The sequence below is a fragment of the Manduca sexta genome, chromosome 27 (assembly GCF_014839805.1).
Source record: "Manduca sexta isolate Smith_Timp_Sample1 chromosome 27, JHU_Msex_v1.0, whole genome shotgun sequence".
NCBI classification, from domain to species: domain Eukaryota; kingdom Metazoa; phylum Arthropoda; class Insecta; order Lepidoptera; family Sphingidae; genus Manduca; species Manduca sexta.
The window spans coordinates 4237473-4256418 of record NC_051141.1 but is presented as its reverse complement, the minus strand read 5'-3'; the positions used below and the strand labels follow the sequence as shown (position 1 = coordinate 4256418).

The window sequence follows — 18946 nt, the reverse complement described above, 5'->3', positions numbered from 1 at the left end:
GCATTATTTTCAAGAAGATAGCCATATTATGGTTTCGGTTACACGCAAATCAAATAGTCTATACAGGGTAATCCCTGTATAGGACAAAAATATATTAGAAGACAGTCGACATCAAACTACATAAAGCATAACGTATATATTCTATTTATACGAAGTATGTACATTTTTTAAAACTCTTTTAAAAATAGACATACTTCTTATAAATAAAATATATACGATGTTTTATTGACATTTTATTGCTGAATAATATTTCGCGTAAGATTTTTGTTTTTTTTTTTATTTAAAGTTTAATTTTTTTCGGCTATGCCATAATTTAATAAACTTGTATCGTTATATTGTTTAGTGTTTTTTCTTCTTCCTGGAAATTTCGGTTCTGTTCTATCCAATTTTAACATTTAAAATGTATTATACCCACGTTACATATTTCATAAATTGAATTGATAATGGCGGATCTCTGAATACCTTGAATGCCGGTAGCTGGAGTTTAATTACATTCTTTTTTAACATTCAATTGGATAACTCAAACATGGCCGATATCCAATCCTAACGTTTCGCGCATTCGCTAACGATAACATTGGACTGGCATGAATAACAGGCAACCTTACATATGAAGCATTGGTTAAGGAAGCAAGATTAAGTGTTTGCAGGGTGCTAAAAATTCTATAACAACCTTTCTAAAGAAAGAGTAATCTTAAAAAAAATCGAGAAGTATCTTTTAGTACTAAAACTAAAAGAATAAGACTTATTGTACCTAATAAAGAATCATGCTTGCCTGGCGGAGTGCCTATAATTCTCGTAGAAAATGAAGAAGAGCGACAAAATTTTGCTCACTTTCATCGAAATTCGAATTATGATTCGTCCGAACTGCTTTCCGCTGACACTCCTCCTGATGCCTGAATATAGGTGGTAGAAGGGACAAAGCGTCAAGATGGCACAGGGAAAGATATACTTAATGTTAAATTCTACGCATAGAGTTTTGAGTACGAGGGATAAGATGGTTTGGTGACACATATTTAAACAGTTTAAAAAAATACACTTAGAAATGCTACACTGTAGCGAAAGTTTTAGGATGATCAGTATGCTTCATGAAACTAAATCTGATAGAACATGTTCAAAATACTTACTTACTTAACACCCACTACTAGATAATATAGGAAACCTCAAAAACGCTTGGGCTGAGGAAATTTCAGGCGACAAAGAGTTATCGGTGAATAAAAAAAAGAATGCCCAGACAGATGCAGGGAATGTCACCAGAAACGAAAATGCTATTCAGTACGGAACGTGCCGAATATTAGAAAAAAGTCAGTCGTTTGACTGAAATTTATTTTCTATCCAGTATATATACAATTTTAAATAGGCCGGCATATTTGTACCGAGTGGGAGGAACAATCATCTCTCGTCCGTCGACAATCGTGCCTGGGCTCCGCTCCACTTACCATTAGGGCCAGGGTTACCACCTGAACCGCAACCCGCAAAAACTCGTCGAAAAGCCTTTTTCTAAACGATACCAATCTCAATCTTATTCCGAGAATGAACCAATCAAAACAACTCATTAGCAAGCATATCAAAAACTCCTTGTTTCCTTTGGTAAATTATTGAGATACATCGAAATAGCAATTGGGATCATTTATTCTAAATAGCGGTTAATACATCACTATGGCTGGTTTTTGCGACGGCAGTCGCTGTACAAAATAAATCCAGATATTAATGCTTTACACTAAAACCGTTTTTTTTAAATCGTTGCGCCGAGTAAATGTGCTCTACAGTCCACGAGGCTTGCTTGTATGTGGACGATATATTTTTTTTCATTTTTGTACGCCGCTTACAATGTTCTTGTTTTAGTCACTTTGACGTTCGAGCCATAGTCTTTGACTTTTTCACTATTCAGTGTTTGTACCTTTTCAACATCAAACATACTAAAAATACACCCTTTCAATCATTTATTGTTCGTTCCGCACTTTGAATCTTTTTAATATTCTGATTGTAAGAATAGTATTAAAATATTTAGGCGCTATTTCTGCGCCAAAAAATGTTTACTTGTAAATAAATGGAAAACTTGAATTTATTACTGTTCAAATTGTTAAAATAGTTGTTCAAAACCCACGAACTTAAATGTGGGCAAACATCCCAACATGTAATCATTGGCTATTCAAACAACTAACCGGCAACAGAAATGAAACTGGTAGGAAACATTGCTTCAAGCCGTCTGCGTTGCACAAAGCTTTAAGCTACCAAATTCACACATGACCCACACACTGCAAAGTAAAATCAGAAATCTCTTAAATAACCAGTATAAATTTAAAGAAAGAAAAAGGTTTAAATCTTTGCTTAAATAATAAAATCTTAGAAGTTTCCTGTCTGTAAATACATTAAATATTTTTTAAAAAAATGCCTAGACGATGCGGAATAATAACGAAAAATAATTGTGGGCGGAGCAGTACTAAAAAAACACTTCTTATCAGGAATTCATAAAACCTGTTTCATTTGATAGCTCTTAAATCTGTGCTTAAATTTCTAAATAAGCATTTAACTACAAGAAATTTAAACAATGTTTGGTTTGTAAATAACAATTGCCGCAATGTAAACCCATCGATGACTCCGGTAACAATTCCTTTTGGCCATCGATTAATATAATTATGTAAGCCTTCATTTAAATTATTACATGGTACATACAGGCTTATTATTTTCTGACTTACTTAGTGCATTCGTTAAGAGTCTACCCAAACTTTTCAACTATAATTAACCCAATCAGTGTTTTTATTCTAATTTTTTTTAAGTATATTGAAAGCGACAAAAGTTATTTAAACGCTAATTTAATTAATTAACGTTATTGATAAAAGGTAAATATTTTAAGCATTTTTTTATATATTTAGATCTGACTGTAAAGGATTTGATAACTTTATTAAGCTAACGTTTATTACCAGTATATAATTCGTTCATAACTTATTCAATTGCTTCTATTATGTCTATCTTGATCAGTATTTGGACTACACTAATGGCTTCAAATTATAAAATCTGAAAACGACTAACCATATGCTCTCTAAAGCCTGCAAGTTTTACCTGTTATGTTCTCTAGAGTTAAAATAAAAAAGTAGCACATTCAGGACGCGGTCTGTGTGGCAATTTCATCCAATTCTATTCAGAAGTTTTTACGTTCACTCTTAAAATCCGATCAAATTTTCTCATTTCTAATTTTTTATCTCTTGCATATTTCATCACTATGTGCGACTCACCAACAACAGAGTTCTTGAGAGTGTAAGCTATATATTTATATACAATATAGTCTATGAAATAAATTCTTGAGACTATTTATTTATTTACTAGATGACCCGGTGAACTTCGTATCACCTACATACATTTATTATTATTATTCATCGTGGAACGCAATTTTGCCATACCAATACGTATGTTATCATTATCTGTCTCCCGTTAGTCAACAGTACGGCTTGCACGTGAAGAAGCTCGTCGCACATTTGATAAACTTCGACGATCTAAGTCATCTTCTCCGTGGCATTTTGCGACAATAACATTAAATAAAGTTCTCACGCACTGACAAATTGATGATAGATTTTAATAATAGTCTTGAAATTTATTTATTTATTTTCTATTTTTAAGAACCCACTGACACTTTTACACTTTATTTATTTCTGAAATGTTTTGTATTTGAACAAAATAAACCAAAGAAATCGGACCTCATAGTACAACTATGAAACAGACAAATTTCTGAACGCACCTATATATATGTGACAGCCAGGCCAATTCTTTATTTCTAAAAAGACAAAAGACATCGAATGTTTCATGGCTAGGAACATTTTGTATTGAAAACTTATATTGTCGTTTTTAGTATTTTCCGTTATTTATTATTTATGTTCGTCACCGTTTAATCCATCCCTGGACTTCCACAATTAATTCAAAACCAAAATTAGCCAAATCGGTTCAGCCGTTCTCGAGTTTTAGCGAGACTAACGAACAGCAATTGATTTTTATATATATAGATTAGATTTTCTAGCAGACTTAACACTATGATTACAATAATTAAAATATTATAACATAGCTATAATGTAAGCCTGAGATAGGAAAACTTAACATGTATATAATTTACTTTAAAAGACGTGAAGCGTAGCAAATTAAACGGACACAATATCGTAATATAATTTGTAGGTGTTCACGCAATAAGTTAACCTATGCCAGATATAAGTGGCAGAAAAGTTTAAAACATTTATTCAGAGAAAATAACTCGCCTAAAGAAAAGCTAAAAATTATGCAAACTTTATCTAAGAATAAGTATAATTTCGAACGTATATTAACTAATATTTAATTTTACACAAACATATTTTTTTAATTAAACAACACTAAATACTGTAAATAATACATGATATCGATACACACAAGGTATTCCGAGATATCTGCTTAATTAGTACCTTCTAGCGTCAATATCATACATTACACTGACATCAAAGGCCTTTATTAACTATCAGTTTCAGGCTAGACAAGTCCTATGGTATTCGATATTGTAGGTAATCTTTCCACTAGATTATTCCTCATTAAAATCAAGACATGCTAATGAAGCCTATTGTTAATAGAAATTCAGATTAAGCTCATGTATGCAGTCTGCAAGGTCCTTATTATGGAAATTATTGTTTCGTGTTTGATTGAAAACATATTCATTAATATTTAAGAAATAAATTAATAAAACAGTGATTGTTTGATTATTAATTTTGTTACAGTGATGTAAGACAATTATTTACAAACTTTTATAGTACATATTATATTGAATTTTCGTTTTATAGTTACCAGTAAAAATTATACGTATTCCCCTGTGGGTTTTAATATTAAATAAATTGACACTGGCTAGAGAAAAATATTTAAGTAACAATTAAAAAATCATAGCTAATTTCTATTTTCAGTCTAGCATGAGTTTGCTTGAAATACAAGTTGTATGTATAATAAACATGTGTTATTGCGAGCACAGTACAGTTTAAATGGCAACTTACTAATTAAATACCTTTAATAGTACGCCCTTACTTTACTTATTACTGTAATTTGGACTGAGACTTGGTTCAACATATTCACAATTAAACATATCATCACTTCAATGTAATAAATAAAGAGACAAAATTAATCATATTTATAAGGTGGTGTGCCCGAACTGAACTAAATGAACTCCTCTAAACAGCAATAAAAAAAAACAATTGTAATTTTACCCTTTTCTGTGTATCATGTACTGTAGTTTATACCTTAAACTGATTTTGAAAAGAGTAACACCAGAGTTTCTTGCCTGTTCTTCTCTGGTGAGAACTGCTTTCCGAACTAGTAATAGAGTTAATTAATATTGACGGAATCTAAATAACGTATAATTTTACAGGTTCAAATAAATTATTTCATTTCAGAATAAGCATTGTATAATACTGAATTATTGACACAAATATCAGGAAACAACATTACTAATGGATCCATTAACCGTAAACATCTATGTAATACCAATGTAATTCAATCAGGTATTCAACGGCGCTGCGACCTGCTTCTACGCCTTCATCGGATTCGACATTATCGCCACCACGGGCGAGGAGGCCAATAACCCCAAGAGATCTATTCCTCTCGCCATCGTGCTCAGCTTGGGAATCATCCTGCTCGCCTACGTGACCAGCTCTATGATCCTCACTCTTATCGGTAAGTCAATTCCTTTAAAGTATATTTTTCAATCATCAGGCGAAGTAATATAAATAAATTTAAAATCTAATTTTAATAAATGGAATAGTAAAATTATTTGACGTCTCTATTTAGTCGGGTTATAATTATTTTTTGTCGATTCGACCCTTAATGGATTTCTGAGTTGGAAAACAGTGAACAAGAAAATGAGCGATCAGTTATTGATATTATGTTTTTTTTGTGAAATGGTACTTTTCATACAAGAAAACCTAAAGAGCTAGCAGAAAATAAAAACTAATTCCATATCTATATAGACATTTAATTATAGGCATATTAGAGGAAATTTCTGTTATTGTAATTCCGTACGTCATTTTGTCTAGTTCGGAAATTATCACGCCGATTGCTTCGAGTATGACAGGCTGAATAATAGTTGGAGACAACTATTCTACGCGAACAGAAAAATTGTTTAGAGTAGTGGAATGAAATGAATGTTCTGGGTATAACATTTCTTGTTATTGGCTGGGTTGGTCTAACAGTTGTACTTTATGGGCAGATTTTTTCCTTGAATAAAATAAATCTTAATAAAAGAATATTGCTTTGTAATCGCATCCTTTAAAAGGATTTAATGGGTAGTGTTAAAGAACACTGCAAATAAACTTACAAATACATATTAGCATAGATTTATAAGGTGACAAGAACATTAGAGTATTCTAATTATGTCAACGAAGCATTTTTTCCATTAGGTGCAAGAATGCCTATTACAGCGTCTCTCGGAGTATTTTAAAATAAAGCGACGCATTTAAATGAATAATTTCAAGCGTAAATACTATCGCTCGAATGCGAACGGACCTCATACTTCTGAGAGGCTATAGACTTCACTCCGCCCCAGTTAGTAAAAATGTGCCAGTAAATAGTGTGTAGCACTTTTCAAATTAAACTTTATTTTCAAATTTCATTCAAATCTAAATTTGTGGAACGCTCTCGCACCAGATAAGCGCTCTCAAGCATCAAGTTACCGCAGCGCTGGAACTTTACGCGTCCACGGGTGATTTAAATATTGTAACGATTTGTATTTCAAATCGTTTTAACAAGTTTATTGATATGTTACATTCATATAAAAACAATTTGGGCTAGGTATGTGAAAATGTACTAAGTATTTCGTGTATAGCTATATTAAAGTACTAATAAAATAATAATCCTATCCTACTAATGTTATAAATGCGAAAGTTTGTGAGGATGGATATGAAAATGTATGCATATTGTTAATTCTTATTTGGTCTACTGCGATGGAGCCTAGTGCAGTGAGCGCCGTGAACTGATGTAACTGATGTGAACTGAACCTAAATATAATATATTTCTATTTCTATATTTCTATATAATGTATGTATGTTTGTTCCTCTTTCACGAAAAAACTACTGAACGGATTTATATAAAACTTTATAGTTGGATATGTATCAGAATAACATAGATTACAATTATAATGATTTTGTGTAATTTAGCCATAATATAACGATACATTTCAAGTAAGTCGGAAAAAAAATGCTATCTTGGCGTATGCTGCCTAAACCGTTGGAGTTACACAAAGATTATGTACCGTAGGCTTATTTGTCTTAAACAGTTCTAAATAAAAGTAATTTTGGTATAAAATATAACATATTATGTTAAAAAATTGTGTAATGGATTGTGCAATTGGTTTTCGACTAATGTAAGAATATAATATACTAAAAATATGTCACATAATTCTAAGTCTTTATCATTGATAATTTATACTAAGGCCGAAAGATAGATAAAGAGAAAACCACGAAGTATGGTCCCTCCTAATTTTTACAACATTTTTAATCTCATTTTTGCAACATAAGTGAAAATTAACATAGAACCTTGTAGTAGTCAAACAGTGATATATTGAAATATTATATTTGTGACAATGTATCCGCATTGTTAATGAGTGCATAACTATCGTCAATTAGTGTCCAATTAAAATTACACAATCAAATTAAAATCACTCTGATTGAACTAATTTAACTTATTACTGGGCAAATGAGGATTTTGATCAATTGTATTGAATTTGTTTCATATCCATAATATTTTGTGGTGGTAAATATGTTTGCGAACTCTCACATGTGAGTACCTCATATGTGAGAGCTCGCCTTGGTTGGTACTAGGTACCGCCGTAATGTCTATTTCTGCCGCTAAGCAGCAGTGTGTGGTTACTGTTGTGTTCCGGTTTGAAGGAAATTGTAGACAGTGTAACTACTGGATATAATAAGACTTAAAATATTCTCATGTCTCAGGAAACAATAATTTGTAATTCAAGGTGTTTTATGTTTCTTCTGTTTATGGGCGGTCGTATCGCTTACCTTCAAGCGAAAGGCAAGTTCGTCTCGTCATTCAAAGCAATTAAAGGCACTTCTGGGCACGGGTCTCCTTACTACTGAGAAGTACTAGCCCTTAGTTCACCACGCGCCTAGTGTGGATTGTGAGACTTCACAAACCCTCAAAATTTCTATAGAGAACTTCTAAGATATGCAGGTTTCTTCAAGATAACGAAGCGATAATTCACAAAGAATACACACATCGTTTTAAAATAGTCAGAGAAGTGTATCCTTAGGATTTGAATCTACGGACATTCGTTTCGGCATTCCGCTCCCCACCCAAGTAGGCTATCGCCAGTTTTGTTTTACAACCACTCAATGCTTGACATGTTAGCCGGCTAACACTCCAATGGCAAATGGGTTAAAACTTATGGATGTGAAGTTTGTCAATTTTGTATGGGTCTAACCTATTCGATTCTGATATTATTTTTTACCAATGTGAATATAAATATCCGTGACAGCCTGTATTTTGTTTTGATTATCTAGTTTCTGGGGAAAATAACAAGTTCTAATCTGCGGTCGTAACGTCATGGTCGAATAATATTATTCATAATAACAATAATACTCTGCTGTCAGAGGCAAAAGAGGTATTTAAGTCCTTTGCATTGCCTGGATCGAGGCCGTCCTTATTGGCATGTCTTTACACCAAAGGCACATCCATGCAAAGGGGTATATGTGGCGGGCCGAAGCATACAGTGCAGTGTACCCCATAGCTACATAATACATTGCGGTCTAAAAGTGTTGCAATACAAATTTTATATATTAAACCTTTTTTTTTACTTGCGTTGTAAATGAATCTTTATAATAAAACCAAGTCTTCTATCAGATACTTATTTTTTTATAATAATCCCTATTAATCATGTTTTATAACCGCAAATTTTCATAGGTCCATCCAGAAACAATAAGGTTGGTAAAATATGTCGCACTACATAATTATTTTACATTACGTGCGACCGCAACTTCAATTAACTAGCGGTCTCGGTTTGAATATAAATTATAAACCGATGCAATTTATATTTGAATATAAATTTTAATACTTTACTAGCTAAAGGACTAGTTCTTAAATTATTTGTTAAGAAAAATTAATTCCTAGTTAATAAGTCTTTTAAAACTTTAAGGTTTTTGTCTGTTTGTAGACGAAAAAATAGCGCATGAAATTTAATTAAATTTTCCCCGGTATATTGTTAGAAGTCAATCTTAAAAGACTATCATTTTGAGAAAATATAAAGTGATAAAACAGTGAACAAGCATTTAAATAAAATAAAGCCTCATACACTGTTCCCGGGGCAGTGGACATACGCACGTTAAGTCGGCATGTTATACAAATGCAAGTGTAAAATGTTTTAGCTAAGCACTCCAGAACAAATAGAAAGAGTTAAGAAAATGTTTCTTTCTAAATTCATAGCATTAAGTAAATACAGCTGAAAGTGGTCTGCAAATACAGATAACTCGTGTAGCAACATAACATCCTATGCTAATGGGCTATAAAACGATTCATTTTACCATATTACGGTATTATATCAAGTATTAAGATTAATATAAAATCGTTGTACATTCTGAGGATAGTGTTTTTATTTATGTAAATCAACTGGTCTGCCATCTGTCAAAATAAATTAATATTTCATTATACGAGAGTTCATCTAACCAGTAAAGTTCAAAAGGTGTGTAAAAGTTTGAAATATAAAAAAATAATGGCAGTCATACTTTGCAGCTCAAGGTCATATTACAAAAAAAAAAAACAGATTAAACGTGTCAAGTATTTATCTGTCATTTACATATTTTTTAAACTTATAAAACATGTGCATTTTGAATGTGTTAGCATATTTATTTTGCGTCGACCCCACAGCGGCCGCAGCTCGTTAGCCCAGCGTCGACGCCACAATCTGCAATTTTCAACGCGCCGGCAGAAATATCATTTGCATCTCAATGCATTCAATTCTCTCAATCAAATTTTTACCCAACCAATGATTTAATCACCACTGCACGTCGCGTGACAATTCTAATTTATTGCAGATTGGCGACAATGCCTCTTTTTATTACTGATCCTACTGCACCTGATGATGTGTGGAGGTTCAATAGAATGTCGATTTACAAAAGATGATTGCCCCTCGGTAGTCGAAACCGATGCCGTCAATAATGAAGAAATTTGTAGACCTTCCCAACATTTTGCACTGTCAGTTTTTATTGTGTATATGTGCGACAAGCTTTTGCAAGCGACTGTGAGTTGTGACAAGCTACGCCAAATGAGTTCACACGTTGACTTGCCTCTACTCAGCTAACTAGGTAGCGACACCGAGCGATAACAAGGCAAGGCGAATAATATGCTGTCTATACATATATGAAGTAACGCAAATGTTATCTCATTAATTGAAATTATAATACTAGTTGTAAGACGTCCGATTAATGCAATAAATTATTATTATTGTATGTATTTTTGGATCACTGCCTCGGTTGCGTAGCTGTACTGCATGCGCGGTACAACATCGCTCTGCAGTCCTGGGTTCGAATCCTGGGTCGAGCAAAGTGATGTTTGGGTTTTTCTGTGCAGTATCAGCATACTCCTTAGGGGATAAAGGCGTGATGTTGTGTATGTTTTTACCACAATTTTCATCTAATATTGTTATGGATATTATTTACTAGTTTTTGGATTCCCAATATATCCACCATTGATACATTGCTGGCATCACCGCGTAATATTTCTGCTTATTTTCATAGATTTGGAGTGAGTTTTGTGAAATATTAAAACTACAAATAATACTGCGGCTGAACGGCTTTTTGTCTTTCATATTTTCATATATTATAATACCATAGTGGAAATAATAGTTGTCAAATAATATTATCACCACTATTATAGATAACATTTGCGCCATTCACTATTATTAGTATTGCTCTTCTTGGCAACGCCCGGCCGACGCGTGCTGCCAGTTTACATTGATAACTAATAACTTAGTTAGGGTGCATAATTGAAGTTTGAAACTGCGAATCGATTTGACGTTTCCAATACTGTTACAGATCGGAATATTAATTAATCGAATTGGCGCTACCCATGTTGATGTGTATATTGACGGGATGTTGATGAACCTATTGTTTTTAAGAATCGCGTATTTTTTAATATAATTATATAATGATACTTGCTTTTGCTCGCGGCTTTGCTCGCGTGAACGAGTTTTCCGGGATAAAAGTCCGGTTATATATTTTCTCGGAATAGAAAGTAGCCTACAACTTTTCGAGGTTCTTAAATTATCTCCATACCGAATTTCATTAAAATCCGTTCAGTAGATTTTGAGAAAATCAATAACATACACATAGGCAGAAAAAGGGACTTTGTTTTATAATATTATATAAAGATAGATTGGATATAAGAATTAGCACAAAGAAGATACATTTGTCTATTTTTGCAAAGCAGTTTGATGGCACTTAAAGAACAAGCATAATATTATATACCAGATTGGGTGATTGGTCGCAACTAAAAGTTTTTTTTATTAAATGTAAAGGAATAGCAAAAAATACTATCATATTGGGTAACAACATACTGTTTATATTACTTCCTATTACCATAAGATACCTGTACTAATATATAAAGCTGAAAATAGAAGTTTGATTGTCTAAACACGCTAATTTCAAAACTACTAAACTGATTTATAATTTTGCTATATTTTAAACCAAGAAAATATTTAATCCGGACAAACTTTGTCACGTGAGCGGAGGAGACATAAACTGGTGAATTAATTTTAGTTGTCTAGCGCATAACAAAGAAGTAGCCTACTATTTATATAAACAGTTATGCGATATAATTAAATTAATTGATAAACAGTGTACTGATAATGTGAAGAATTGAGGACTTTCTTTTCACTGTCCCGTAGGGTCCATCAGTGGCGATTCGTTCATTCAAATCCTAATGGCTTCCCTTCTAGATTTATTAACGTTTGTCTCAGTAATAATTATAACTTGTAGTACATAAAGTAATGTGTTAATAGTAAATTAAAGACCAGCGGAGGAATAAATATAAACCCCATAGTAAATTGCAATGGACGCTTAAAAAAATACAAGAATTCTTTAATTCCATCGAGAAATGTTTCACCTCAAACCTGAACTATGACTTACCCCCTTATTCATAGACGTTTTTTATCTAAGGACGGAGTAAAGCTGTGATAACAAGTCTGTTTCTGTTCTGTTAACAATAAGGTATTTATGCATTGTACCGACAGCAAAAAATTAAGTGGATCTTGCAGGATAAAACGAGATTTACGGCAACAAATAAAAATGATTAACGTCTACTTACAGCCCAAGGGAATATCTGAACTAAGTAAACTTGTTACACATTCAATGAAACCAAATACTACAAAGGCGAAGACACTATGCCCGTAACAAGACGTTAAAGTATGCTTTTAATTTGTCCGCGTAGAAAAAATTCCCAGTAATCAATTTAGATTAAATATGTCTACATAAGCTGTGTCTTCGATTAGTTATCTACGACATTCTACGTAGCGCAGTAATCGTAGCAATGAAGTAGGCGCCGGCATAGTGACAACTGTCTATCTGACCTTGAACTGGCTATCTGACCTTTAATAATATTAATTTTGATTTAATAAGAAAAGGAGTTACAAATATATTAAATAAAAATCATTCTTAATCCATAATCCATTTATATTTCAAAATAATCTGCTAAATAATAAGAATTTATAAAATCAAGAGAAAGAACTCTGTAAAACATTGTTTCACTTTAACATCTGCATTTTCTCGCTTCCCACAGCCTCAGGTAATAGCCCGTCATTTCCAACACAAAGTAGAGAATAATTATGAACAATTAACTAGGGTAAAGTAGCAAGTCTTAAATTGATTCCAAAACTTTTAAACGAGATAAGTGAGGCCAGTGAAACAATGTTACTTCGTTTAACTTTTTATAAGTACAGAATATTTTGAGAGTTAATACTTATACATTATATAGAGTCCCTCAATATATTTGAGATCTAAAGTTACTTCACTAGCGGATGCATTAGGCTAAATAAAAGACTGGTAAAAACCTTGAAGCAATTTATCATTATCAGCCAACTGATGTCCTCTGCTGACAATAGCATTAGCCCAAATATTTCTAGACCAAGCTAGGAAGCAGTCTGCACCAGTGATTCTTGAAAACTTCATCAGATCGACTTTTTTAAAATACTGATTATTTATTTCGATTCGTAGAAAAGAACATAAGTATTTCGTGGATTATTGGTCATGATTAGTCGTGTACCAATTTTTTTACAAAAATAAAATCAATGATACGAAAAGTAACGTAAGAAAACGTAAAACGTAAAAAAAAATATCGTTATGAGGCGAATAAATTTAACTTAATTTTTTCGGAACCTACAAATAATCATCCATATTTTTTCTATTTATTATTTACTCTTAGCTACAAAACAAATAAATTCTCAAAATTACATACTTCAGTAGAAAATAATGTACATAAATATTATGTTTAACTAAAGAAACGGTTCTTAGATCTTAACCTCAACATAATTAAAGAATTAACAAGTTAATTGTCCCTCAATATCTTATCAAGTTCACTTCTTTATATTACGTAATGTTCTAGATATCGTAGAATCCTTATATATTGTCTTGACAGCATTAGGTGAATTGGCAAGCGCTTGAGGCTGTACAGAACAATGGCCATTCCAGTTCCCACTCCACAGGAACCACAATGACGCGTACAGTCCGAATCACTGAGATGTACCGGTACTCAAATAGGCCTTGTTCGTCTCGTGCATTTCGACAGGTTTGCAAACGGCTTCAAATTCGATTGTTGCTTAACTGACAGCCATAGCATCTACATATTTCTGAGTGGGTGGTTTATATAAGTTTTGATATTCGTGTGGTAACACTACATTGAACGTTACTAAACTAAATTAATATTTTTTTATTTTATCTACTAGCTGACCCGACAGACTTTGTCCCGTCGTAACTATGAATTCGCACCGCGCATTCTGTCAATCGCTGACAGTTCTTTCAAACAATTGACAGTTATATAAAATTAATATTTTCGTTAAGTTTTCTTAAATTTTCAAATTTTCCGCGCAATTTTTTGAATTTTTTCTTTCATAAGAATCTTCTCCTGACTATAAAAACACAACAAAAATAAAATAGTGAAGTCGGTCCAGCCGTTCACGCGTGATGGCGTGACCAAGGGAAAAGAGGGATTCATTTTTATCTAAATAGATAGAAGATAAATAATTGTACATTACAAATTAGGTACATTGTATTTTATATAAAGTTTAACCTAATGCATAATCCACATCATTTCGCACGGATTAGATTATATTAGTAGTATTATTAGTATAAGACTGTGCCAGGAGCATTCGTATTATTTGGCGTTACCATATAAGACGCTTAACAATTATATTAACATTAATATCCTTCCATTGTAACAAAATTTAAAGGAGACACTATTGTTATTGCATACATCAATATACGAAGCGCTCTTTGCGAAGGACCTCAGCAATCTTGAAAATAAATGATCCGGTTCCATCAGGCCGGCATAATTGTGTCGATTGCCGATGGGTAATCATCTCATGTCATTCACATTCTATTTGACGACACTCCACTTACCATCAGCTGCATAGGCATCTTGCAATTTGCCTTGCCCGTTAAAAAAAATACAAGATAAGATTCCATAGATTTTTTAATTGTGTTTCTCTATGAAGTTTTGTTATTTAACATCACTGCAGCGCGAGAGCGTGCCGTAACGCTTACTTTCGTTTCTCACACATAGTTCTATTGCATTTTCATTTCCATCTTCACAAGTTTTATTACAATGTTAATCTACATAATAAAATCCTTAACTATTTCTGTATACTTACGCCGGTTGCTCTTAAAGCATACGTACATGATTTCTTTACATAATTTAGGTAAATACGACGTATCTGTTATTTGATTTTAGTATTTCACAATATTTCAGCATACGTGTTCAAACTAAGCACCAACAAACTTTAACATTTAAAAGGGTGATACCTCCTACGTTTACATATTAATATGAGCTTCGGAATGAATCACGCCTGTATACCCTTAGGTCTAGGCGGAGATGCAATGATGAATGATGCTGAGGATGAATGATGTGTATCTCATGTTTTGATAGGAGACAAGCCAAACGCCATATCAGGAACATACTTCAAGCTCCAGGTTACTGAGAAGATAAACTCAATATGACTTTTTCCGACCCGAGAATTAAATCCAAGACCTCAGAGGAATAGTCATACCGCGCGTGCAATGCAACTATACCACTTCAATAGCCGGGATATACGCATCAAGCATTCCACAAATCAAGTAATAGTCAACAAGGTTGATTTTGCGCTTATTAATTGATTGGTACCAAGATAACACTTAATATCAATTGTCAACACAGTGCGTCAGGAGTCGAATTGTCGTATAACAATGCACCGCAAAGCCTCGTCCAACATCGGCAGAGCTCTCGTTGTTTAGTAGGTCAACAAGCAAATATAGGAGGTGATGTTGTTAGATATAGCTTGCAACGAACTTCGCTCGGGAGCTGTAATTATCAGCTTAAGTCTTACGTATGTGTCACAATGCCATTATTTTCGTCAAATATTTTCTTGTGATACGATTATCAATTTACAAATATTAATAATGCGCAAAATTTTACAAACATTAAGAGATAAGTAGACTTCAAATATTTATTCCTTAAAGCTAAAGCAGAATTTTAAATCGACGCCGGACCGGTAAATTTTCTAGTTTACTTTACTGAATTTGATCCCAGAACGGTTCCACTGCGCTCTATACATGCGTTCCAGAGGTCGCAGGTCATGGAGTCTCGTCCCTGGGATAAGTAGGTCAAGGCGTCCTTTCGGCACGTAATCCGTGCCGCGGAGGGAAGCAACAGTCTGACACGCTCCGATTCGATCGAACAATGCAAGTCACACTGTGAACGCGGCTTTATGTTTAACGTTTGTATCAATGTAGTTGTGGTCCACGGAGCGAATATCTGTGTAGGATGATTGCCTTACTTTAAAATTCTTTTTGTATAAACAGTTTCATTTAAGATTTATTATGTTTACGAGAATTTTAGACATTAAAATTAAACTATTTATCGGGTTTTATCGCGGTTTTTATATTTTAATTATCTCCCAACATTTCGAAGACAGTCCGCCCCGTGACCACGAAGGCTGCATAGTCGAAACGTCGAGAGAAAATTAAAATATAAAAACCGCCTTAAAATCCGAAAAATAGTTTAATTTTAATAACTTTTATTTTTATCAGACGACACAAAATGCCAGCCGACGCGACGCTACAATTTGAGTTTATGAAAGTAAAAAATGGCACCCATTTATATCGTGCGTAGGACGATTATGAATGAACTGTGTGCAATATTTTGACGTGGATCATTAATTGCTTTAGTATCTAGAAATGCGATCGAGCTGACGTCTTTTCAGCGGTTTCAGGGTCTTTTCTTATCAACCATAATGTGTATACAAGTTCAAAATAGATAGACATGTCTTAATTTTTCAACATGTAAGGGAGTAAAGGACCTAATTTTGAAACGAGCAACTTTTCAAGACTGACTCATTCAAACAGTGTGGTCTTATATTACACCTGCACCATTACCAATCGTAAGATCTTGAAGAAAACATAAGCTTTTTAAACATCCGAAATGTCATGAAAAAATATATGAAGAAAATTTATTTTCTCATATACTTTATATAGAGCGGATTTTTTTTATTATTCTTTTTTCTTTGCTTTGAATAGTCTAGAACAGAATCGAAAAAAGTCAAATTACAAATTTTGTATGACATTTGTAATTTGGGATCAATTAATACCTAACTTCAACAGGAGATTTTAAATATCTTTTTTTTGCATTAGATGACGTACAACTTTAGAATGGATTATAATTTCTTAATCATTGACTTTACTTTTCGATGATGCAGAATGTAAATCCTCAAATAGTATTTTGATGATTTTTTTTTTTTTTGTTAGTTTTGGTACTTATAGCTCCAACATACCATTTTAATAATTTTGTTGTTTGAGCTTGAACTTCGAATATGCAACACATACTTACCTCCTAAAATCAAATAGGGTGAGAATGATTCTTTTTGTATTGGGTTCAAGTGACTAAATCTGTTTTTAACTAACAAAAAAGTAGAAACCACTACAATAAAAAATATATTTTAACTAAAAATATTTTAATTTTATATGGGAAAATATTTATTTTGGAGTCGTTATCTAATTCATTCTCGTCATAGAAAAACTGTGCGGCTTTTATTGAAAGGCTTGGTCAAAGTAAACTTTCGAACACTGCGATTATTAATTTAATTAATAACAGCAAATATCAGTATTATTAATCACAATTAATTGGAGTTGAAAAGTTGATTAAGATTGATCATCGTTGATACTTATCTCATAATGTATATGTTATTACATTAATATTTCGTTGTTCGAATCGAATCTTGAAAAAGGCAACGTTGCTTGTCGGCAAAAATAGACATTGCGGTGATATCTACCCAGACAGACTGAAAAAACAAGCAAATGAATATTATTTTCAACATAATTTCGCTGGAAAATTGTTGCCAGATAATCCAAACCACTATGAAATTAATAGCTGATCCCATTAGCGGTTAATAAAATAGATTTAAATTAATTTGATTGAAAGAAAATAGAAATTGAAAATATTGACGCGATCCATTGTAATACATTTTTCATCATAGTTTTAATTCATAGAGTGTTTCTATGTTGAATAAAATTATGTCAAGATATTCTTACTTCACTATTTCTGATTCATTTAACCTGAAATGTAATAATACGTTTATTGATGTCCAATCACGCAGTAATAAAAATCATTTGTACGTATATATTCTATAGGTTGTGTGAGAGATATTTTTATCCCGGAATATATCCTACACCTTCCCCACAAATTCCAAGAGTAGCAATTCTAAGCGAAACCGATATCAAACTCGTCCAACGAAAATAGAACTCGACGGAGTAATTTTTACATTATTGCTATCGCGTGTCGGGCAAGGTTCGGTTGCCACCTACTTTGCACGGTGCACCGCATCTCTCGATTACCTCGTCTAGACACCTCGTATGAAAAATTGAATTTGGAATCTTTAGACCGTGCCGTATTCGTTACATGAAAATATTTCACTGGTTTCAGCCAGATACAAATTTGCAATAAATGTACATGGGTATGTATTGAAATCGACCAAAAAATATTAATTATCTTTTTATTATTATAACATAACGTAATAATTGTAACAGGTTGGTGTCTGAACATTACAGACGTTGAAGAAAAACTACTCTGGGGTTCTTTATTGTTGCAACAATAACTAAAACAACAGTCTTTAGAAGTTTTGTCTGTCTGTATGTTTGTACAGGCATTACCCAAAACTATATGCAATTAAATACAATTTTTACCGATAACTTAAAATATACCCACTATTTATACCGATAAAATATAAAGCGAGATTTTTATACCGGAAAACTATAACACGCGAACGGAGGCGAGACGAAAATCTAATATAATTTAGAAATACCACTATCACAAACTGCGAAAATACTAAGCGAATATACCAGCACGTTATAACTAAAGAGATTACTTGTAAATGTTCTCAGACGTTAATTGTGCTGCAGACGCGGCTCGGCGGTAATATTGTTTTTCTAGACAATTAAATTCCATCGTCGGCGTAGTCTATTTAGTTTAACACAGCATGTACATGAATGGACGAAAAACTAAATACTTTTTAATTTTGGTAAGGAGTTCGACTAAATATGTCTTTCAAGATAAGCATAAACAAGCCAACAAGGTAATATTCTCAAGTAAATTTTATTTTAAATTTGTCGTATTAAACGGTTATTGTTTATAGAACAAATTTTAATACCATCTATTAGAGCATATATTAGAATGTATCTTCTGTATTAAGTTGTCTTATACATTTATA

The 18946-nt window shown here is 32.8% G+C and overlaps 1 protein-coding gene across 1 annotated transcript in view; it reads left to right on the top strand.

Moving 5' to 3' along the window:
* Positions 1–18946, top strand: part of LOC115448625 (probable cationic amino acid transporter) — a 147804-nt gene that overhangs the window by 89255 nt on the left and 39603 nt on the right. The window contains exon 7 of the mRNA XM_037444001.1: positions 5499–5670. Coding sequence (XP_037299898.1) covers positions 5499–5670 — 172 coding nt within the window. The remainder of the gene's footprint in view (positions 1–5498; positions 5671–18946) is intronic.